Below are 25464 nucleotides of genomic sequence, written 5' to 3' on the forward strand. Positions count from 1 at the left end.
TGAAAACAAGAGAGGCGGAGCAGGAATTGGGGTCCCACCACTGCGACCACCACCAATTGTGAGAACTGGGGTTAGCCCCGCCTCCTGCCAATTTGGACCCACCCACAACATGGGGCCACTTTTACAGTTTTTCCAGGGCCTCTATAATTTCCCAATCCGCCCCTGGTTGCAACACACAAGGAAACACAGCGTAGACCCTATAGATTTCATTAAACTTTATTGACAAATTAAGAGTTCGGCCCATTCTATGAAATATTTCCCAGTTTAGTAGAAAGTCCAGAAGTAGATTGATTTAAACTCTTATTTCATACACCTAAAGTAGTGGTGAAGGAGTCCGGTTGGTCTCGTTGTCTGCAGCTTCTCGTTTTTTGGAGTTTTTCCTTTTCCTTTCCAATTCGAAGTGCAGAAAACTCAGATGATTTTCAGACTGTCCGACGAGGAAAGACCACACGAGACCTTGTACTCATTAAATAACTCCTTTAGTCCATCTATGTAAAGTGCGTGATACTGCATAACTTCATCCTCTGACGGGACTGGGCAGTGCGGTACCCGAATTGGCCTTCCCACTGTAGAAAAAATAGTAGTATATCTTTAGGAAAAAAAGGCTTGAATAAAAGAAATAACAGCGTATGACATTTAAGAGCAACTCTTCGCATACTAATTCAGGTCCATATTCCAGGGACCATTTTAAGAGTAATTATTTTTTTCTACATAGGGGGCAGTATTATAGTAGTTATTTCCTGATCGTCCTTGGCAGCACAACACATATGGGTTTTAGTCCCCTAGGTACAATTAAGCAGAGACAGGTTAATTAGCAATAAGCATTAAGCAATTAAGGACTTCCCCTATAAGTATGTACCGGTAACCGGGCCCCAGCGTATTTTTTCATTCTCTCTAGGATCAGTTCGGAGACGGTTCCCTTTCCTACCATATTTGTATACAGGGCTGCGTCTCTGTCCCTCAGTCATGAAGGTGTACCAAGATGGCGGACATCTTCTTCGTACACGGCGACGGGGCACCTTACCTTATCCTGGTAACGGTAGCAGGGGAGGAGGACCCCATGTTGGAGCATCCCCCGTTCGTCTTGGTCCGAGGTGGATTTACGGACCGACCGCGCTCTCCCGATACCCGAAAGTGCTGCTCGGCGTTACAGAAGCATGGATGGGGGCGGAAGTGATGTCAGCTTGGCCCCGCCCCCCGGTTGTGACGAGCCGACACAGCGGGCCCATAATGCCAGCGTCTCTTTTGAAAGATTTGGCGCTCTGCCTCTGGACAGCCCCCAAGGGTCAATACGGCTGTTTACATTGATGGGTCCTGATGTGTCTCTATGCTGATGGCTATGCACATTTCCTACCATGCGTTTGTTTCTGTATCTGTAGTTTTTGAAGATGTCAAATCCTCACACCATGCTGAGTGGGCCAGACGCTCTCCCTCTCCACCTCCTCAATACCAGGAGGATCCCTCCTCAGCAGGAGGTTCAGATTCAGAGGTGGTCTCTGACTCCCCAGACTCTGACGACCCTGAGAAATGTTACATCCTGAATAAGGATAAGCTCCATGATCTCCTCAGAGCGGTGAAGAATACATTGGAGATGGGGAAAGAGGTTGAGCATAAACCTAAAAAGGACAGACTGTTCTATTTTCCCATTACCAAGGTGAAAATTTTTCCCAGCTATCATGTCCTAACGGAATGGTTGAAACGGGATTGGGATAAGCCTGAGAGGAAGTCTGAACTGGGCTCTCGGTTTAAAAACCTCTACAGGCTGGATACAACTAGCTCCAAAGATTGGGAGAATGTACCAAAACTGGATTTGCCAGTGGTTGAATTGGCAAAGAAAGCCGTTTTTCCATCTGATGAATCAGCCCTGCTGAAAGACCCTATGAACCGCAAAGCGGATTCCCTTCTGAAGAAGGTGTATACTTCAGCAGTGGGCTCGTGCAAAGCCTCCTTGTCTTCAGTACCGGTGGCTAGAGCACTCTGGGTCTGGCTAAGCCACCTATCAAGGGATTTAGAGGATGGAGTCCCAAGGGCAGAAATTCTTCAGTCCCTCCCAGTAATGAAGTCAGCTTCGCAGTTCCTCTGTGACTCCCAGCTGGATAACAGCAGATGTGCATCTAGGGCCTTGTCCCTGTCAAATTCGACCAGGAGGGCTCATTGGCTTAAATTATGGTCAGGGGATAATCTCTCCAAAAATAATTTTTGTGGCCTCCCTTTCCAGCCAAAATCTCTGTTTGGTCCCCAACTAAAGGATATTTTGAATTCCTTAGGGGAAGGGAAAGGGGCTAGGTTTCCTGAACCTAAAAGGAAGGATACCAGGCGTTACTTTCGGGATCAGAAAAGAAGGTCCCCAAAGTTCAAAAGAAGGTTTCCAGACGGTCAGCGCACATTTAAAACGAAGCGGGAAAACCCTTCCTCCTTTCGGAAGATAAACCCCGGTCAAAACCCAAACCGTTTATGACGCCGAGCCAATCCGACAAGTAGGAGCAAGGCTTCAGAGATTCTCCTCTCGGTGGTCGGTGACCTCATCCGACGACTGGGTGACGACGACCATCAGGAGAGGGTACTCGTTGGAGGTCAGAAATCTCCCCCAGACCACTTTGTCCTCAACAGGCATCACAATCCGATAGTCCATCAGCTTCTACAGGTCTTTCTCCAGAAAGCAGTAATTACAGCTCGACATCCTTAGAGCCTGGGACAAAAATGTCAGAAATCTGGACGCCCTCTTCAAAGTTTCCAACTTCACCCTTCAAGACCTCAACTGGTGGTTAATCCCGGACACTCTCCGGTCCGGCAAATCCCTTGTTCCCCCATCACAGAAAGTCCATACAACGGATGCCTCATCCTGGGGCTGGGGTGCCCATGTAGATCACCTATGGGATCAGAACAGATGGAGTCAGAAGGAAGTGTCACTATCCTCCAACATGAACGAACTCAGAGCAGTGAGATTGTCGCTAATGTCCTTTCAATCTCATCTAGGAAATACCTAGATCCTGGTCCAGTCGGACAACCTAGTAACTATTTTCTATATAAACAAGCAAGGGGTAACGAGGAGTGCCACAATGTCGGCCGACTGCAGACGACTTATGAGTTGGGAAGAACAACTTTTGCTATGAATTTCAGCAGTTCACATCAAGGGCTCCTTGAACCACACTGCAGACTTCCTCAGCCGCAATATCCTCCATCCGGGGGAATGGAGTCTCAACCCTCAGGTTTTCAACAGCTTAGCTGCCGCATGGGGAATGCCAGACGTGGATGTGATGGCATCAGAAGAGAACAACAAAGTCCTCGGCTTCTGTTCTCTATACCACATCCGCCATGCAGTAGCATTGGATGGCCTGTCTGTCAGTTGGGGAGGAAAATTAATCTACATCTTTCCTCCCCTCCCCTTAATACCCAGAGTATTGAGAAAAGTTTGGGACGAAAAAGCGGAAGCCATTGCAATCCTCCCATTTTGGCCGCACAGAGCCTGGTTCTCCCTAGCCTTGTCTCTCTCGAAAGGCAGGTTCCTGAAACTACCGGTGTCACCAGACCTTCTGTCCCAGAAAGGGGTGTATCACCCGAACCCTCGCAGTCTACATCTCACGGCCTGGAGACTGACCGGGAGAATCTGACATAAATGGGGCTCTCATTTGAAGTCATTAACACTTTGCTGTCAGCCAGACGCCCCTCAACGGTCAAGGTATACAACAGAGTTTGGACCCTGTTTACTTCCTGGTGCTCTAAGAATTCAGCAAACACAGTTTCTCTGAATACTATGCTGCAATTTCTTCAGGAGGGCTTCAATAAAGGGTTGAAGCTAAATACCCTTATGGTGCAGTTCACAGCAATCAATGCCCAATTGCAAAATTATTTCTCCAACCAACAAATGGTGAAGACCTTCTTTAAAGGAATAGTGTCACGAAAAATTTTTTTTTAATATCAGTTTGATTTTAGTCTTTTACTAAAAACTTTTATATTTATTTGTGTGTTTGTGTTTTACTTTTTTTTATTTTTACACTTTTTCTTCTCTATGGGGGCTGCCATTTTTTACTCCATTTCTGTATGTGTCGATTAACGACACATACAGATATGGAGTACGGCAGCCCCAGTCCCATAGTGAATGCGAACGGGGCCCGTTCCATCCACTATGGTGTACGCCGTCTGTGTGGGAACGGCGCATGCCCACACAGTCCAAATTGAACTGCGCGCCGTCCGGCGCCATTTTCCTGTGGACCGGAAGTCGCGGCCGGACAGTAAGATTACTACTTCCGGTCGCGGCTTCCAGACTTGTGCACATGGAGCAGCGGCAGCAGACAGAGCGGACGGACCGGAGGGAGCGGCGGCGACTGGAGCAGGTAAGTGATTTCTATGTATGTTCGTGTTTCAGTGTGTGTTTACTACTGTATGTAGACCTACTACACTGTGTGTTAGCTCAAAAAATGGCGACACACAGTGTAGGAGGTTTGACCGTTCAATCCCCTCATTTCTCCCGGCACTAGCTAGGATAAAGGAGGGGGGGATACTTATAGGGGAAGTCCTTAATTGCATAATGATTATTACTATTTTAACCTGTCTCTGCTTAATTGTACCTGGGGGACAAAAATCCATATGTGTTGTGCTGCCTACGGACTCCAGGAAATAAAATTTTTAATTTGTACATAGGGGGCCGTATTATAGTAGTTCTATTCTTGTATATAGGAACAGTATTATAGTAGTTATATTCTTGTATATAGGAGGCAGTATTATAGTAGTTATATTCTTGTCTATAGGAGCACTATTATAGTAGTTATATTCTTGTATATAGGGGTCAGTATTATAGTAGTTATATTCTTGTATAAAGGAGCAGTATTATAGTAGTTATATTCTTGTATATAGGGGCAGTATTATAGTTGTTATATTCTTGTATATAGGGGAGCACTATTATAGTAGTTATATTCTTGTATATAGGGGGCAGTATTATAGCAGTTATATTCTTGTATATAGGGGCAGTATTATAGTAGTTATATTCTTGTATATAGGAGCAGTATTATAGTAGTTATATTCTTGTCTATAGGAGCACTATTATAGTAGTTATATTCTTGTATATAGGGGCAGTATTATAGTAGTTATATTCTTGTATAAAGGAGCAGTATTATAGTAGTTATATTCTTGTATATAGGGGCAGTATTATAGTATTATATTCTTGTATATAGGAGGCAGTTTTATAGTAGTTATATTCTTGTATATAGGGGCAGTATTATAGTAGTTATATTCTTGTATATAGGAGGCAGTATTATAGTAGTTATATTCTTGTACATAGGGGCAGTATTATAGTAGTTATATTCTTGTATAAAGGGGCAGTATTATAGTAGTTATATTCATGTACATAGAAGCAGTATTATAGTAGTTATATTCTTGTACATAGGAGCAGTATTATACTAGTTATATTCTTGTATATAGGGGCAGTATTATAGTAGTTATATTCTTGTATATGGGGCAGTATTATAGTAGTTATATTCTTGTGTATAGGGGGCAGTATTATAGTAGTTATATTCATGTACATAGAAGCAGTATTATAGTAGTTATATTCTTGTACATAGGAGCAGTATTATAGTAGTTATTTTCTTGTATATAGGGGCAGTATTATAGTAGTTATATTCTTGTATATAGGAGCAGTATTATAGTAGTTATATTCTTGTACATAGGGGGCAGTATTATAGTAGTTATATTCTTGTATATAGGAGCAGTATTATAGTAGTTATATTCTTTTATATAGGGGCAGTATTATAGTAATTATATTCTTGTATATAGGAGCAGTATTATAGTAGTTATATTCTTGTCTATAGGAGCACTATTATAGTAGTTATATTCTTGTATATAGGGGCAGTATTATAGTAGTTATATTCTTGTTTGTAGGGGCAGTATTATAGTAGTTATATTCTTGTTTGTAGGGGCAGTATTATAGTAGTTATATTCTAGTACATAGGGGCAGTATTATAGTAGTTATATTCTTGTATATAGGGGCAGTATTATAGTAGTTATATTCATCTACATAGAAGCAGTATTATAGTAGTTATATTCTTGTATATAGGGGCAGTATTATAGTAGTTATATTTTTGTATATGGGGCAGTATTATAGTAGTTATATTCTTGTATATAGGGGCAGTATTATAGTAGTTGTATTCTTGTATATAGGGGCAGTATTATAGTAGTTATATTCTTGTATATAGGGGGCAGTATTATAGTAGTTATATTCATTTACATAGAAGCAGTATTATAGTAGTTATATGCTTGTACATAGAAGCAGTATTATAGTAGTTACATTCTTGTATATAAGAGCAGTTTTATAGTAGTTATATTCTTGTATATAGGGGTAGTATTATAGTAGCTATATTCTTGTATATAGGGGTCAGTATTATAGTAGTTATATTCTTGTATATAGGAGCAGTGGTTGTACCCCAATAATCAATGACTTTCTGAGGTGGCCATGAAGATTTAGACTTCATGGCCTTTTAAGGCCAATAGTTGGGCCATATATGCGGAAATCTTGAGTGTCTGCCACTGAATGTAATACTTTTTTTTCTCTGTTAAAGAGGCTCTGTCACCAGATTTTCAAACCCCTATCTCGTATTGCAGCAGATCGGCGCTGCAATGTAGATAACAGTAATGTTTTGTTTTTTTCAAAAACGAGCATTTTTGGCCAAGTTATGACCATTTTTATATTTATGCAAATGAGCCTTTCTTAAGTACAACTGGGCGTGTTTAAAGTTATGTACAAGTGGGTGTGTATTATGTGCGTACATCTGGGCGTGTATTGTGTGCGTACATCTGGGCGTTTTTACTTGTTTTACTAGCTGGGCGTTGTGAATAGAAGTGTATGATGCTGACGAATAAACATCATCCACTTCTCTTCGTTAACACCCAGCTTCTGGCAGTGCACAGACAGCGTGTTCTCGAGAGATTACGCTGTGACGTCACTTCCTGCCCCAGGTCCTGCATCGTGTCGGACGAGCGAGGACACATCGGCACCAGGTGACAGAGGCTACAGTTGATTCTGCAGCAGCATCGGCGTATGCAGGTAAGTCGATGTAGCCTCTGTTGCCTGGTGCCGATGTGTCCTCGCTCGTCCGACACGATGCAGGACCTGGGGCAGGAAGTGACGTCACAGCGTGATCTCTCGAGAACACGCTGTGTGTCTGTGCACTGCCAGAAGCTGGGTGTTAACGAAGAGAAGTGGATGATGCTGATTCGTCAGCATCATACACTCCCATTCACAACGCCCAGCTAGTAAAACAAGTAAAAACGCCCAGATGTTACACACACAATACACGCCGACTTGGACTTAACTTTAAACATGCCCAGTTGTACTTAAGAAAGGCTCATTTGCATAAATATAAAAATGGTCATAACTTGGCCAAAAATGCTCGTTTTTGAAAAAAAACAAAACACGTTACTGTAATCTACATTGCAGCACCGATCTGCTGCAATACGAGATAGGGGTTTGAAAATCTGGTGACAGAGCCTCTTTAAAGGTTGTCATTACAGTTGTTTAGCTAATTGCGGCAAAGATATATTCTTGTACATAGGGGGCAGTATTATAGTAGTTATATTCTTGTACATAGGGGGCAGTATTATAGTAGTTATATTCTTGTATATAGGTGCGGCATTATAGTAGTTATATTCTTGTACATAGGAGGCAGTATTATAGTAGTTTTATTCTTGTACATAGGGGCAGTATTACAGTAGTTATATTCTTGTATATAGGGGGCAGTATTATAGTAATTATATTCTTGTATGTAGGGGGCAGTATTAGGGTATGTGCACACACACTAATTACGTCCGTAATTGACGGACGTATTTCGGCCGCAAGTACCGGACCGAACACAGTGCAGGGAGCCGGGCTCCTAGCATCATACTTATGTACGATGCTAGGAGTCCCTGCCTCGCTGCAGGACAGCTGTCCCGTACTGAAAACATGATTACAGTACGGGACAGTTGTCCTGCAGCGAGGCAGGGACTCCTAGCATCGTACATAAGTATGATGCTAGGAGCCCGGCTCCCTGCACTGTGTTCGGTCCGGTACTTGCGGCCGAAATACGTCCGTCAATTACGGACGTAATTAGTGTGTGTGCACATACCCTTATAGTAATTGTATTTTTGTATATAGGGGCAGTATTATAGTCGTTATATTCTTGTATATAGGGGCAGTATTATAGTCGTTATATTCTTGAATATAGGGGGCAGTATGATAGTAGTTATATTCTTGTATATAGGAGCAGTATTATAGTGGTTATATTCTTGTATATAGGGGGCAGTATTATAGTAATTGTATTCTTGTATATAGGAGCAGTATTATAATAGTTCTATTCTTGTATATAGGGGGCAGTATTATAGTAATTATATTCTTGTATATAGGGGCAGTATTATAGTAATTGTATTCTTGTATATAGGAGCAGTATTATAGTAGTTATATTCTTGTATATAGGGAGCAGTATTATAGTAATTATATTCTTGTACATAGGAGCAGTATTATAGTAATTGTATTCTTGTATATAGGAGGCAGTATTATAGTAGTTATATTCTTGTATATAGGGGCAGTATTATAGTAATTGTATTCTTGTACATAGGAGGCAGTATTATAGTAGTTATATTCTTGTATATAGGAGCAGTATTATAGTAGTTATATTCTTGTATATAGGAGCAGTATTATAGTAGTTATATTCTTGTATATAGGAGGCAGTATTATAGTAGTTATATTCTTGTATATAGGAGCAGTATTATAGTAGTTATATTCTTGTACGTAGGGGGCAGTATTATAGTAGTTATATTCTTGTATATAGGGGGCAGTATGATAGTAGTTATATTCTTGTATATAGGGGGCAGTATGATAGTAGTTATATTCTTGTACGTAGGGGGCAGTATTATAGTAGTTATATTCTTGTATATAGGGGGCAGTATTATAGTAGTTATATTCTTGTATATAGGGGGCAGTATGATAGTAGTTATATTCTTGTACATAGGGGGCAGTATGATAGTAGTTCTATTCTTGTCCATAGGAGAGGATAGACGTGTGCTTGTGAGCTCCCTGTTAGGACTATGCATGGCTTCTGACCCAGGTGGAGGGGAGGGGTCCTGGGCTGATGATCATGGGAAAGCCCAGAGTCTGGAGTTTGGCCTGCAGCATGGAGATGGTGGAGGTGATGATCTGGAAATGGTGGCTGGTGAGTCAACTGAATCTCATGATGTTGGTGAATTGTGCACAAAAATGACAAAGAAAAATATCTTTAAAATTGAAATGCAAGTTCGCAAATTGAGAACTGAAATTAACCAAGAGACTGATCCAAAGGCAAAGCTGATGAAATGTGAGTGTCTGGATGTTTGTACACGTGAGCTGGTGATATTGAAGGAGAGATTGCAGAAAGAATCATGCACAGTACCCAAAATAAAGAACTGGGCAATGGAGAATAAAAGGGAGACCAGAGCCCAAACTGTGAAGAGAAAAAATATCATTGCAAAAAAAGACACTGACTATAATATTGTGGCACAGGGAAACCCTGGAAGATATGAGTGTGCGGTGGCTGGAGGATCACATCTCTCATCATGTGTGGGGTCTGTGCAATCAGCCAACACAAATGCTGCTAAAGCTGCAGAGAAATGTGTGCCAGCTGACGAGGGGTTAACTGCAGTAGACTCTATGTGCAGTACTGATGAAGTAAATTCGAGTGGCACTCCTGGGAGTGAGCAAGAAAGTGCCTCATGTCCTGATATTATAAGTGAGACCTCGCTCAGCGCGGTGATTGACAGTCTATCGGATGAACCAGCGGCACAGGCTGAGGCGGACATTGCAGACCCTGTTCTGGAGGTTCAGCCGTCCGCAGTGTCAGTGAATGGAGTGCAGGTTACACAGCGATCAGGAGCAGACACAGGAGGATCTGCAGTACAATCAGCTGTGGAGAGGTCCAGTCCTGACCCACCTGCTGACAGACCTCAGTACAGGAGACTGTTCTCCAGCGTCACAAGACCGACTAACCCCACACCTCAGAGGAGGAACGCGGTCAGAATCAGGTACTCAGGACCAGAGGAAAACCTCCTCTCCAGACTCCACATTGGGAAAGTTTTGTTGAAGGAGTTTATGAAGTTTAAAGCTTCTGAGGTGTTCGCTCTGATCCACGTTCCCTCCAGCAGGAATTATGACATCAGTTTCAAGCTGCAATATAGTCTGGACTTGTTCTGGAGTATTTATAATGATACAAAGGAGCATGCGATGTGGGAGCATCTACATGTCATCCAGCTGACTAAACCCCAGGTAGTCACCGCCACCGTCCTGATCCAGTCTGAGGTGGTGGCTCTGGCAGATTTGCAGCACTGGTTGAGCAGATATTGTGAGGTGAAGAGACTGCCAACAAAGATCTATGATGAGGAGGAGATCTGGAATGGAGGATATTCTGTCAAGATCCAGCTGGTTCAGGAGAATGGAGTGACCAGACATCTGCCGCACTCCTTCTACCTGGGCTCGGAGAGAGGCGTATGTTACTACCCTGGTCAACCGCGACTGTGCCATAGATGTGGGGGCAGACACCTGGCATTCAACTGTTCCCGTATTAAGTGCTCACTATGTGGTCAGTTTGGGCATGTGAAGGACGATTGTACAGGACCTGTCATCTGTAACCTGTGCTTAGGACCTGGACATACATTCCGGGAGTGTCCGCATGCAGAACATAATAAAGAGGAGACCTTTTAAAAAGCCATGGAGGAAGACCAGGAGGATGTCTCCATATGTGTAGATACAACCCCAGAACCTGGAAACCCCAACGATGATGTGAGCCAAAGTACCAGAGACCCTGCTCCAGGGACAAATGTCCCATCTGTGGATGCTGCACAAGTGTCACCAGCCACTGAAAATAGAGGTCATGCTAAAAGTAAAATATCCAGTCACTCTGTCACCAAACATCTGCCCGACACCAGTAAGGAACCAGCTGATCCAGCCGCAGCGACCAGTAAGGAACCAGCTGATCCAGCCGCAGCGAACAGTAAGGAACCAGCTGGGCCAGCCGCAGCGACCAGTAAAAAACCAGCTGATCCAGCCGCAGCAACCAGTATCGATGAGGAGGGATTTCAGACGGTTAAAAGGAGAAGTAAAACAGATGATTCTTCTAGGAAAAAAATCACTACTGCAAAGAAATCACCGGAGTCTCCAGTGCTGGCGATAACTGGGGGACGTTACTGTGCGCTGGGGGAAGATGACCAGGAAGAAGAAGCAGAGATGGAGCAAGTCTCCTCACACAACCCAGATGACGAACCTCAGGATGAAGACGCTGACCCCCCAATGTCCACCAAAAGATGGGGTGTAACGGGACATAGCAGTGGAAGAAGGAAAAAAAGTAGGAAAGACATGTAACCAGGATGAGGCTGAAAATCACCTCCATCAATGTGAACAGTGTGAAGAATAGGAGCAGGCGGCGGGCGATATTCCAGCATCTGTCTGACAACAAAACCAATGTCCTCTTTATACAAGAGACTTATCTACAGAGTAATGTCCCTGCTGTGTCCCTGCAGTCACCACATCTAGTGGGACCGTGAAACTCTCAGCTGATGTATGGAGACTTCTACCCCGAACTCCGTTTATATCATAGAGGTTCACTTTATGTCATAAATGTGGTGACCGTGTACCATCTGTGGTGTGTGCGATGCTGCCCGGTCACCAATAAAGAAGATCTCTCCTGTAATACTGTCTAGAATAATATCATGAAAAATAGTTGAAACAATCTATACTGGAGCAATATTCATATATTATGGTTTGTTTAATGATTGTGATGTTATTAAGAGACATACGTTTATTTTCTTTATCTGTTATGAGTGTATTGCAAAGGTATTGTAATATTTTGTTGCAAGTTTTCAAATAAAAAAGATAATTATAGTAGTTATATTCTTGTATATAGGAGCAGTATTATAGTAGTTATATTCTTGTACATAGGGGGCAGTATTATAGTAGTTATATTCTTGTATATAGGGGCTGTATTATAGTAGTTATATTCTTGTATATAGGAGGCAGTATTATAGTAGTTATATTCTTATACATAGGGAGCAGTATTATAGTAGTTATATTCTTGTATATAGGGGCAGTATTATAGTAGTTATATTCTTGTATATAGGAGGCAGTATTATAGTAGTTATATTCTTATACATAGGGAGCAGTATTATAGTAGTTATATTCTTGTATATAGGGGGCAGTATTATAGTAGTTATATTCTTGTATATATGGGAGCAGTATTATAGTAGTTATATTCTTGTATATAGGGAGCAGTATTATAGTAGTTATATTCTTGTATATAGGGGCAGTAATATAGTAGTTATATTCTTGTATATAGGGAGCAGCATTATAGTAGTTATATTCTTGTACATAGGGGGCAGTATTATAGTAGTTATATTCTTGTATATAGGAGGCAGTATTATAGTAGTTATATTCTTATACATAGGGAGCAGTATTATAGTAGTTATATTCTTGTATATAGGGAGCAGTATTATAGTAGTTATATTCTTCTATATAGGAGCAGTATTATAGTAGTTATATTCTTGTATATAGGGGGCAGTATTATAGTAGTTATATTCTTGTATATAGGGGGCAGTATTATAGTAGTTATATTCTTGTATATATGGGAGCAGTATTATAGTAGTTATATTCTTGTATATAGGGAGCAGTATTATAGTAGTTATATTCTTGTATATAGGGGCAGTAATATAGTAGTTATATTCTTGTATATAGGGAGCAGTATTATAGTAGTTATATTCTTGTACATAGGGGGCAGTATTATAGTAGTTATATTCTTGTATATAGGGGGCAGTATTATAGTAGTTATATTCTTGTATATAGGGGGCTGTATTATAGTAGTTATATTCTTGTATATAGGAGGCAGTATTATAGTAGTTATATTCTTGTATATAGGGGCAGTATTATAGTAGTTATATTCTTGTATATAGGGGCAGTATTATAGTAGTTATATTCTTGTATATAGGGGGCAGTATTATAGTAGTTATATTCTTGTATATAGGAGCAGTATTATAGTAGTTTTATATGTGTTTCAGGGGGTGACATTGAGCTCAGGAGAAAGCTCCTGAAGGACCCAGGATGTTAAATGTAATTAATCTACATATTGGTTAACAGTAAGGGTATGTTCACACGCAGGTGTATTTTGGTGCGTTTACGCCTCGAAAAACGCCTGAAAAAACGGAAGCAGAACGCTTTCAAACATCTGCCCATTTATTTTAATGGGAACAATGGTGTTCTGTTCCAATATGCCGTTTTTTTACGCGGCCGTTTTGAAAATTGGGCGCGTAAAAAAACGGCCGCTAAAAAGAAGTGCAGGACACTTCTTGGGACGTTTTTGGAGCTGTTTTTCATAGACTCTATAGAAAACAGCTCCAAAAACGGCCGTAAAAAACGCAGTGAAAATCGAGAGTGGCATAAAAACGCCTGAAGATAGGGCATGTCCCTTCTTTCTCCCGCGAGCCGGTTTTACCACTCGCGGGAAAAAGACGCCTCCGCCTCCCATTGAAATTCAATGGCAGGCATTTTCGGTCCGTTATTGAAGAGTTTTGCGGCTCGGTTTCCGTGTCATAAAACTCGTAAAAAAACTGTGTGTGAATGTAGCCTTATTACGCCTTTGTCTTAAAAAACAGAGCGTAAAAAGACGCTTCGTAAAAGGAAGTAGCATGTCACTTCTTGAGGCTTCTTTTGAGCTGATTTTGCATTGAACACTATGAGAAACGCCCCAAAAGAAGCTCCAAATATGTTCACAGAAAGTTTTTTGCTGGCGGAATTTCTGCCTCAAAATTCCGTTTGGAAGTTTGAGGCAGATTTTACTCTCCCTGCACGCCGATTTTTGAGGCGTTTTTTCGCCCGCGGCCATTGAGCGCCGCGGGCATAAAACGCCGCGAAATACGCTTTCTCTGCCTCTCATTAAAGTCAATGGGAGGTCAGAGGCATAAATGCCCGGAAATAGGGCATGTCACTTCTTTCTCCGCCCCGCCACCCTTTGGAATCGATGGGAGGCATTTTCGGGCTGTTTTTGACGAGTTTTGCTGCGCGGTTTTGCTGCGCTGAGTCAAAAAACTCTGTGTGAACATAAGAAGCTTCAAAAACGCCTGAAAATCAGTGGCTGTTTTCTCTGAAAACAGCTCCTGATTTTCAGACGTTTTTGTAGCAACTCGCATTTTTCGCGGCGTATTTTACGGTCGTTAACGGAGCTGTTTTTCAATTGAGTCAATGAAAAACGGCTCCACAAACGTCCCAAGAAGCGACATGCACTTCTTTGATGCGGGCATCTTTTTACGCGCCGTCTATTGACCGCGACGCGTAAAATTACACCTCGTGGGAACAGAACATCGTCAAACCTATTGAAAGCAATGGGCAGATGTTTGTAGGCATAATGGAGCCGTTTTTTCAGGCTTAATTCGAGGCGTAAACGGCCCAAATTACGTCTCAAAACAGTGCGTGTGAACATACCCTCAATGTGTACAATTTTCCGAATGGATGGATGGATGGATGGAACGATGGATAGATGGATAGATGGATAGATGGATGGATAGATGGATAGATGGATAGATGGATGGATGGATGGATGGATGGATGGATAGATGGATAGATGGATAGATGGATAGATGGATGGATGGATGGATGGATGGATGGATGATGGATAGATGGATAGATGATGGATAGATAGATATGAGATAGATATGAGATAGATATGAGATAGATATGAGATAGATATGAGATAGATATGAGATAGATATGAGATAGATATGAGATAGATATGAGATAGATAGATAGATAGATAGATAGATATGAGATAGATAGATAGATATGAGATAGATAGATATGAGATAGATAGATATGAGATAGATAGATAGATAGATAGATAGATAGATAGATAGATAGATAGATAGATAGATAGATAGATAGATAGATATTACATAGATAGATAGATAGATAGATAGATAGATAGATAGATAGATAGATAGATATGAGATAGATAGATAGATAGATAGATAGATAGATATGAGATAGATAGATATGAGATAGATATGAGATAGATAGATAGATAGATAGATATGAGATAGATAGATAGATATGAGATAGATAGATAGATATGAGATAGATAGATAGATAGATAGATAGATATGAGATAGATATGAGATAGATATGAGATAGATAGATAGATATGAGATAGATAGATAGATAGATAGATATGAGATAGATAGATAGATATGAGATAGATAGATAGATATGAGATAGATAGATATGAGATAGATATGAGATAGATAGATAGATAGATATGAGATAGATAGATAGATATGAGATAGATAGATAGATAGATAGATAGATAGATAGATAGATAGATAGATAGATAGATAGATAGATAGATAGATAGATAGATAGATAGATAGATAGATAGATAGATAGATATGAGATAGATAGATATGAGATAGATAGATAGATAGATTATAGATAGATAGATAGATAGATAGATATGAGATAGATAGATAGATAGATATGAGATAGATAGATAGATAGATATGAGATAGATAGATAGATAGATAGATAGATAGATAGATAGATAGATGTTTTCCTTCCCCCACACACATTTATTATATACCCTCATTAGTATAATTACATTTTATGGCCTTTTTGTAAATTTTCCTTGTTTTCCGTCGTCTGTATACTCCATCTGTGCCCCCCCCACTCATTATAACAAATTTTCTTCTCGCACTCCCCCTCCCAGTCTCTCGCCGCCCCCTCCTCTTCCTCCCAGCATCTCGCTCTATGTCCTCTGTGTCGTTCTCTTTGTGTTCTTCTTTCCTTTTATTCTCTTTTTCTTTTCTTCCTCCGTGCACACCCTCCTCTGCCAGGCAGTGTGCCCCCCTCCTCTGCCAGACAGTGTGCCCCCCTCCTCTGCCAGGCCGTGTGCCCCCCTCCTCTGCCAGGCAGTATGCCCCCCTCCTCTGCCAGGCAGTGTGCCCCCCTCCTCTGCCAGACAGTGTGCCCCCCTCCTCTGCCAGACAGTGTGCCCCCTCTACCCTCCCTGGGTTTGGTGCCCCCCTCCTCTGCCAGGCAGTGTGCCCCCTCTACCCTCCCTGGGTTTGGTGCCCTCTCCGCTCCTCTCCCCTCTCTCTATTACAATGTCCTCTATATATCTCTGTGTTCTGGGTTCCTGGGTATCTCTGTAACCAGATGACACAGAATCTGCTTCTAATGTTACCATAACCTAGAATTACACCCACTAAGCGTCTCACCCAGGCATAATGTACACCAGCTCAGCATGGCAGGCCGCAGATCATCTCACCCAGGCATAATGTACACCAGCTCAGCATGGCAGGCCGCAGATCATCTCACCAAGATATAATGTACACCAGCTTAGCATGGCAGGCCGAAGATCATCTCACCAATATATAATGTACACCAGCTCAGCCTGGCATGCTGCAGATCATCTCACCCAGGCATAATGTACACCAGCTCAGCATGGCAAGCCGCAGATTATCTCACCCAGACATATTGTACACCAGCTCAGCCTAGCATGCTGCAGATCATCTCACCAAGATATAATGTACACCAGCTCAGCCTGGCACGCTGCAGATTATCTCACCCGGGTGTAAGGTCCACCAGTTCATCTAGCCACGGTGCAGATCATCTCATCCACATGTAATGTACACGCACGATGTCTGGCATTTCGCAGATCATTTTAACCTGATATAAGATACAGCACACCAGCTCATCTACTGTGCAGAGTATTTCAACCAAACATACTATGTATTAATTCATCTTGGCATAGTGCAGATCATTTTACCCAAACAGATTATTACTCAGCAGAGCATTGAATGATGCAGATCATCTCACCCAAACATAATTCACAGCAGTTCAACTTGGCATTCTGCAGAGCATCTCACCCTTACATAAGAGACAGTGCACCAGCTTCACGCTGCAGATCATCTCTCCCATAGTCTGGCATGGCACAGATTATTTTACCCAGACACTGGTTTATCTAGGCACAGCGCAGATCATTTTACCAAGGCATGTTGAAAATAATCTCACCTAGATGCCAACGTCTACTTTTAATAATCACACTTATCTAGCAAAATCGGTGGTTAATACACCGGACTCTGTTACGGTGGAGATGATGGTGGTGTTTTTCTCCATCAGTCGACTATATAGTGGCAGGTGTGAACTCTGCACCTCTTACAGTTCACCACATGTTCTGTTTAGACACTGAACAAGCAGGGGGTACAGTGAGATGTGAGGTTCTGCCGCCTGAGAGCTCACAGGAAACCAAGAAAAATCTCAAACAAACTTTTAAATTTAGGGATAAATCAAAGGCATACGTATCATAGAGGCAGCCAATATGGCTGCTATGGGGCCTCTAAAGTAGAGGCCATTCCTGGTTTGCCTCATCTGCATTGTAATAGGTGCTGAGAACCTGCACAGGGATGCTAACGAATAGTGGGAAAATATACACAAGTCAAGAAAATGGGATGAGGGCACCAGGACATCATGAGTGGTGGTGTCAAGCAGCTGCTGAAAGGGGCCTCATTTTTATCTTTGCTATAAAATCATGTTTTCTTATCATCAGCTATTACTTACCCACAGTGGTGATTGGTCGTGGGAACGGATTAAGACCCCAGCTGCACTCCCCGAACACTCCTGTGCCTTTAAAAAGACAGGGGGCAAAACCAACATGTTTCTGAAATAGAAGCTGGAGTTTCCGGCCCCAAGAATCTGAGGAGAAACGGACTTGCTCATAGATGTCATTTTCCCCAAAGGAATACACAGGAACCAGGTCCGCCCTGAAATTAAAAATATGTATCACCAGGTGGATTAATAGGGTTTGAAAAAGCACATCTGTCCTCACCTCTAAAAATCTTAGATCCCTCCCAGTTCAAATAACCACTCCCACTTCCTGGGAAAGCCCTGCCTACTTTCTGATGACTCCACCCTTTTTGAGATATATAAATTGGTAGGGGCTTTACGACCACCATTGGAAAGTTAAGGGTTATTCAAAAAAATTTTTTTAACTTTAATGATTTGTTTTAGTTGCATTAGGAGACTTCACAAAGCTGTCAATTTTGACTGTGGCGTGAAACGGCCAGGATCTGGCGCTTACCAACACGTACGTTGGGATGTGGGAAAGTTATCCTTCCCGTGATGTAGATTTACATGATAATGTGGGAAGGGGTTAAGCTAATTTTTATTAAATGAAAGTATTTTGTGTTTTCAAATTGACATTGATCATTAAAAATGATGATACAGCTTCTATGTATCCTGTATACATAGAAGCTGTATCGTTCTGTCTCAGCCGAGCCGTCAGTTTAGCTAAACTGACGGCTCGGCTGAGAGAAGGCCCTGCGTGTCTCTGACATACAGAATCCAGCTAATACCAATCACATCTAAGAACTTAATTAAAATGTATGAAATAACTTGTCTGTCGCTGTTGTATCTCAGAGGTAATGAAATGACTTTCCGTAGCATCTTGTATAACCATGGAAACAGTTTCTATGGTCGCCGATGTTGCTATGGAACGCCAGTTCTAAATGCTAAGAGGAATTTCAGAGTCAATGTGTGTAATTGGTATATAGGGCTCGTATAAAAAATTATTTTAAATTAATTCACACATCCAAAGCTGCATTCACAAATCTGCTGTCTGGAACTTGGAATCTGTCAGCAACGTGCTGACAGACACGCCCCATCAACTCAGCAGAGATCCCATAAAGTGCCACATCAGACTACTATGTGGTGCCTAGTCAAATTACTATATCTCCCACAATGCATTGCTGCTTTATCTTTTTTACCTACCCGTTTTCCAAGGCAAGTCTTACAAAGCCCTTTCTGTTGCTCAGAGTTACTGCATGCTCCCCTGGACTGCTCTGCAAGGACTCTGCCGCTCCCCCTACTACAATGAATACCGCGTTGCCAGTACCGCAGCGAGACAGGAGGTATTTCAGGCTGTCTTTACTCACAGGAGCACCTCCTAGGTAAGAAAAATTAAAGGCATTATATAAGCCATATATAGTACATCGTATATAGTGTGGTATATGTGATTCCTGCCTCGAATAATGTACAAATTAAATTATAGAATGTTTTAACGGTAAAACTTTACGTCGCCACCTGGTGTTTATAAGTGGTACATCATTGTATAATTTGGCTATATTTTATACAGAAGTGAGAATGGATTGAGATCTACAACGTTGAGCACCAAAATAAAATTTTAAACGCTATAAATTCGGTGGCAAAGACCTATAGAATTGACAATGTTCCACCTAATCCGGTATATTGGGTTATAATACACATTGTTGTCACCTACTGTCTCCTCACCTGCCGACATGACATAGTCACGGTAAATAGGCAACCTAAAGATTCCAGCAAGAACAGCCAGCCATGGACAGACCCCTGGGTACTTTTCAGAGAAACCAGTGGCCTCCGTAGCGAAGTTACAGAAAGATGAAGCCGAAAGAATTCCATGGGGGTGACACCCAAGCACGTAATTCCTGTCGGGACTGAGTGGAGCAGACTGGACCAGCTGTTGGGGGTTGAACAAATAAAAATCTTAGAGCCGTAAGAACATAAAGGAGCTTGTAAGGTAAAAATAATATGCTCAAGACCTAATCTTGTCGAAATTGATTGGATCGGGGTTCAACCATTTAATTTCTATGATATAGGACAAGTAATTTCTCAAATCAAACTTATGTATTTCAAGTATTAAGAGGACTAACTTGAAGCTCTTTGGCCCCAATGTACAATCTGTAAGAGAGTCCCCTATCTACAATGTGCCATTTATAATACTGGTTCTTCTCATCGGGCAGAGGGTCCTTTGGACTCCCTCAGGCACCAGGGCTTGGCTACAACTGCTACATCGGCATGCCCTTTAGCTATGATCCTAAAAGTACTAAAGGAGTTGTCCTATCAGGATTAACATCCTTTATATCTGGAAAGAAAGGAAAACAGTGATCCAGCGCGGTGAAGTTAAAATGAAAATACTTGTTAACATTAACAAGGCATGAGGAAGGATGTGGTACACGTCTGAAACGCGTAGGCAACATTCACAGTGTATATCCTTGTACCTAGAAGCAATTTCCAGTTTTAAAGACTCCTGAATAAAATTGTAACCGTGTTTTCATTTAAACTTCACCGCGCTGGATCATTGTTTTCCTTTCTTTCCCGCTTCACTGCCGGGTGCCGTTGCAGCGATCCTGGCGCAGCCCCTGGTTGAAACCTGCTAAATGGTGAGCTGGAGGACTCCTCCCAAAATTTCTTCTATCCTTTATATCTGCCTTAATGTGACTGTCCAGTTTATAAAACCCAATTTTATACCCTGTTAGGGAATTCTGAGGTAATAGGGGGTCCCTTGTTCGTGATCCTCATCTCTTGGCAAGGGTGGAGAGCAGTTACAAAAGAGCGTCTCTCTATCTGGAGGACCTGTCCTGTTCTGCATTATACCGACAACCAATTGATTTGACTGGGCACTGTGTAATGATTAATTTCCCCTGTGGTGGCAGTGCAGGGAAAATGAACACTTACTGACAGGTTTCCCCACAGATTACACCCTAGATTACACCCTAGAATTCTTAAAGAGCTTAGTTCAGTTATTTCTGTCCCCCTTTTCATAATATTCAGAGAATCTCTAGTGACTGGTATAGTGCCAAGGGACTGGCGCAGCGCAAATGTCGTGCCGATTTTCAAAAAGGGCTCTAGGTCTTCCCCAGGTAATTATAGACCAGTAAGCTTAACATCCATCGTGGGGAAAATGTTTGAGGGGCTATTGAGGGACTATATACAGGATTATGTGACAATAAATAGCATTATAAGTGACAGCCAGCACGGTTTTACTAAGGACAGAAGTTGTCAAACTAACCTAATCTGTTTTTATGAAGAGGTGAGCAGAAGTCTAGACAGAGGGGCCGCTGTGGATATAGTGTTTTTGGACTTTGCAAAGGCATTTGACACTGTCCCCCATAGACGCCTAATGGGTAAATTAAGGACTATAGGTTTAGAAAATATAGTTTGTAATTGGATTGAGAATTGGCTCAAGGACCGTATCCAGAGAGTTGTGGTCAATGATTCCTACTCTGAATGGTCCCCGGTAATAAGTGGTGTACCCCAGGGTTCAGTGCTGGGACCACTATTATTCAACTTATTTATTAATGATATAGAGGATGGGATTAATAGCACTATTTCTATTTTTGCAGATGACACCAAGCTATGTAATATAGTTCAGATTATGGAAGATGTTCATGAATTGCAGGCAGATTTAAACAAACTAAGTGTTTGGGCGTCCACTTGGCAGATGAAGTTTAATGTAGATAAATGTAAAGTTATGCATCTGGGTACCAACAACCTGCATGCATCATATGTCCTAGGGGGCGCTACACTGGCGGATTCACTTGTTGAGAAGGATCTGGGTGTACTTGTAAATCATAAACTCAATAACAGCATGCAGTGTCAATCAGCTGCTTCAAAGGCCAGCAGGATATTGTCGTGTATTAAAAGAGGCATGGACTCGCGGGACAGGGATGTAATATTACCACTTTACAAAGCATTAGTGAGTCCTCATCTAGAATATGCAGTTCAGTTTGGGCTCCAGTTCATAGAAAGGATGCCCTGGAGTTGGAAAAAATACAAAGAAGAGCAACAAAGCTAATTAGGGGCATGGAGAATTTAAGTTATGAGGAAAGATTGAAAGAATTAAACCTATTTAGCCTTGAAAAAAGACGACTAAGGGGGGACATGATTAACTTATATAAATATATTAATGGCACATACAAAAAATATGGTGAAATCCTGTTCCATGTAAAACCCCCTCAAAAAACAAGGGGGCACTCCCTCCGTCTGGAGAAAAAAAGGTTCAAGCTGCAGAGGCGACAAGCCTTCTTTACTGTGAGAACGGTGAATCTATGGAATAGCCTACCGCAGGAGCCGTCACAGCAGGGACAGGAGATGGCTTTAAAAAAGGGTTAGATAATTTCCTAGAACAAAAAAATATTAGCTCCTATGTCAATGTGTAGAAATTTTTCCTTCCCTTTTCCCATCCCTTGGTTGAACTTGATGGACATGTGTCTTTTTTCAGCCGTACTAACTATGTAACTATGTAATTACATCTGATCGCTGAGAGTCCCGGCAGGGAGACACTTTGTGATCAGGTTATTGCTAAGAGACCTTATATAACAGGTATAGATTGTCCAAAACAGAGAACCCCTTTAATAGGTCATATGAACATCATTGAGGGGGGTCAAAATTTGGGACCACACTCTATTAGCCAGAGTGAGGAGCAGCTGAAAAAAGGAGCTCCTTCTTTAGAGGACTCGGCATGATCATCCATAATATGGACCCCCATTCATTTGAATGGGTGCCATATAATACTATATTTACTCGATAGTGAAAATGTTCGGCTACTTCCCCAAGAAACATAAACTGATCACCAGCCGGCCTGAATTAAGAAATAAGATGGATGGAGACAATCAGAAAGTCATGAACATGCTATTGAGTAGCCTTAAGACCCAACGATAAGACAGAGCATTCTGGAGAAACACTGGTCGTATGGTCACCAAGAGGAGAACCCAACTTGGTGGAACCTAATAATGTTAATGTGGAAATGTATAAGAACAATTTTGGTGATAATACATGTGATGTGCCGTGTGTTATACTGCGACGGTGGTAGGTCACCTTTATGGGGAAATAATCTCTGAAATACTTCCAAATCGTCCATCTCCTCACCCATTCGGTTCTACGACCACCTGTTGGGAAAGACCATGTAAAATGGAGACATACATCATATTGCTCGAAAGTAGCAAATCTACCAGCATTTCATCTATGGAGCATTACACTTCAATCTCTAGGTCAGGATGCAGGAGATAACATCAGTGGGGTCCATGAGCTGGAATTCCCAAATAATTCCCTGAGTAAATGGGCCTAGATGTAGATGCCAAATATGTAGGAGGTTCTTCTGAGATATGGAAATCTCTAACCAGTGCCTCAAGGGTTCTGTGCTTTGCTGAGTGCTGAGGCCCCTACGTTTTAGGTATCACTGGAATCCAAGCTCCCAGATCCCCACCAATGTTATCTCCTGACAAAAAAATTTAGAAATGTAGTACTTTAAGTTAGAACATTGGAGAAGAATTTAAAAAGTTTAACATTTTTATGCCATGGTAATATAGAACTGATTGTTATCGGTCCACACACTTGGTGGTTCTGTCGATACAGACTCAACCATCTCTTCAAAGAGAACAGGGACCAAGAACCCCTCATTTTTTTTAAATCAGTGAGTACACGTAGTCAGAAGAACCCCGAAATCAAACCTTTACAGCATATCTTACCGACATGCCATCAAAGTCCTTCTTTGGAGTCTACTAGGCTGTGATCGTCACATACTTGCGCCTGGTCACCCTAGGAATAAGCAGAGTTAGCACATCTGCTGGCCTTGACCAAGGTTGGACTAGCCCACCAGAGTATGGGCTCAGACTCTGATACAACAATGGGACCTAAAGGTCCAGCAGAAGACAACCCCATTTGTAGGTGACTTTGGAGACAATCACTTGCCACTAGGGTCTGTTTTTTGCGGGTTGATAACCTGCATAGAAGGAGGGTTGGCTCAAGGAACTCTAGTTTGAGAAAGACCATCACTGGTTGACACAAATTGATCAGTTCAAGGAGTTTTCATGCAAGATCATCTCAAGCACTTAGGAATCCACGTGAATTCAGGGTCAATTTCCCACTGTACATTTTTCTAAAAAATGTGAGAATGTCTTAGGGTAACCACCATTTCTTGTAAAGCTGTGCCCCCCCCTCCCCCATGAGAATTTTGTGGCTTATGGAAATTGATGAATTTTTCATATCTGCACATCCAAAGAATGTTTTTGAATTTTTCCTAAAACACTCATCATATGCTTTTGACTGAGGTATGTAGACGGGATTGGACTGGGGAAAATTTCTTGAAATAAAGCGAGAATACCTTTTACTGGAGTATCCCAATCAATTAGCAGCCAAGTGAAATACACCACCGGTATGATCCAGAAGGAGGTGAACAACAAGTACAGGAGCAGGATGGTGAAAGATAATCCTAAGGAGGACACAGAAAAGGTTTATAATAATCAAATAACACAGAAGCATTTGTCTAATTCTTAAGAAAAACACGATAAGATCCTAAGGAATCAGCACAGCAGCAGTGGAGGAGTGTGTTGACTTTGGGTTTGGCGGTGACTTGTCCACTGATGTCTTATGTTAGTGAGGAGGGCGCAGTGCCATTATTTGAGAAGAACAAGAAAGACAGTTTTATTGTGGAAAAGCAAAGCCCCCAGTAGCGTCTTGTGGGAGACGGTGACCGTTTAACTAATGTGAGGATGTTCGGACTGCATGTGACACGGTCAGCGTCATGATGTTCAGAGGGAATGAGAAGAAAGTGGGAAAAATGGTGGAGGAGCAAAACCCCTAGAAGCACAGAGTATTTCAGCAGGTGAGTGTGTCTGTTTAGTTGCAGAGGAGTCCAGTGAACAATGGTCTTCTCCAGCCTGTATGTTTATCAAAAACCAGTTTTAGACTGGCCAACTAGAGACTAGGTTCTCAACCTATAGTACATGTATTACAAGAAGTACACGCCACGTATCATCATGTGACATCATTTTGCTGCAATCTTTCATTTTATTGGCTTAGAATGATCACGTGAGATTAGAACGAACGCTTGAGACATTTTGGGGCACAAGGTGGGAGCTTCATGGTTTATAGCTGATGGAATTTGCATTAATATCTGATTATAATTTAATTGCCGGATCAGTGGGTGAGGCCATGCTACATTATTTTTTGGACTATAAGGCATCCGAAACTTGAGTCATCCATGGCAAACATCTAGCAATCCAGAACTCAATAATCCAGACCAGTTCTATTTTTCCACCTGGTTTCAGTATATCAGACCGGACTATGGGATGACAGACAACTGTAAAGTCACATTTTGTTAATAGGAATAATTTTTTGACTTTCATTTTCCTTCCACTCACCCATCAGAAGAAATGTCAGCACCCACTGAAAAACGCTAATGGCCATAACATGCTTTCTTATGAAGTCCTCCATCCTGAGCCTTGTTCTTGTGTAACCTGCCCATAGAAGCACAAATCATATCATCTGTTGTCCTCAATTATGAAGATGGGTCATGTATCTGATGGACAATAATCTTCTTAATTCTTATCCCCAAAAACTTGCCCCTTCCACCCACGTTATAAACATTTAGCACCATAAAGCTTTTCGGTTGGCATTTGAATCTCAACTTGGGCTACCATAGATGGGTCTTCCACCAATTCTTGGAAAGTCATTTACCCCTAACCACCGCTTGGATCTCCACTGTGCTCGGAGCAGAAGCTATTGACCAGATCATTCAGTAAGGTGTAAAATAAAGTCCAAGAAGCTTGTCCACGGAGACAATAAGACCCTGTATGATTAATAAGAACATAGTAATGGCTTCTCAGCTCTCCTTCTGA

At 41.7% G+C, this 25464-nt stretch overlaps 1 protein-coding gene across 1 annotated transcript; it reads right to left on the bottom strand.

The window, feature by feature from the left end:
• Nucleotides 1–200: 200 nt before the first annotated feature.
• On the bottom strand, nt 201–25078 carry LOC142748411 (diacylglycerol O-acyltransferase 2-like). The gene is made up of 7 exons (XM_075855507.1): nt 24988–25078; nt 23949–24056; nt 22664–22734; nt 19319–19523; nt 18800–18974; nt 17591–17793; nt 201–566 (listed from the first exon to the last, which is right to left on the bottom strand). Exons 1-7 carry the CDS (start codon nt 25058–25060, stop codon nt 412–414), a joined length of 990 nt encoding a protein of 329 aa, XP_075711622.1. The 5' UTR covers nt 25061–25078; the 3' UTR covers nt 201–411.
• Nucleotides 25079–25464: the final 386 nt, after the last annotated feature.

This window comes from Rhinoderma darwinii, chromosome 3 (genome assembly GCF_050947455.1).
Source record: "Rhinoderma darwinii isolate aRhiDar2 chromosome 3, aRhiDar2.hap1, whole genome shotgun sequence".
Taxonomy (NCBI): Eukaryota; Metazoa; Chordata; class Amphibia; order Anura; family Rhinodermatidae; genus Rhinoderma; species Rhinoderma darwinii.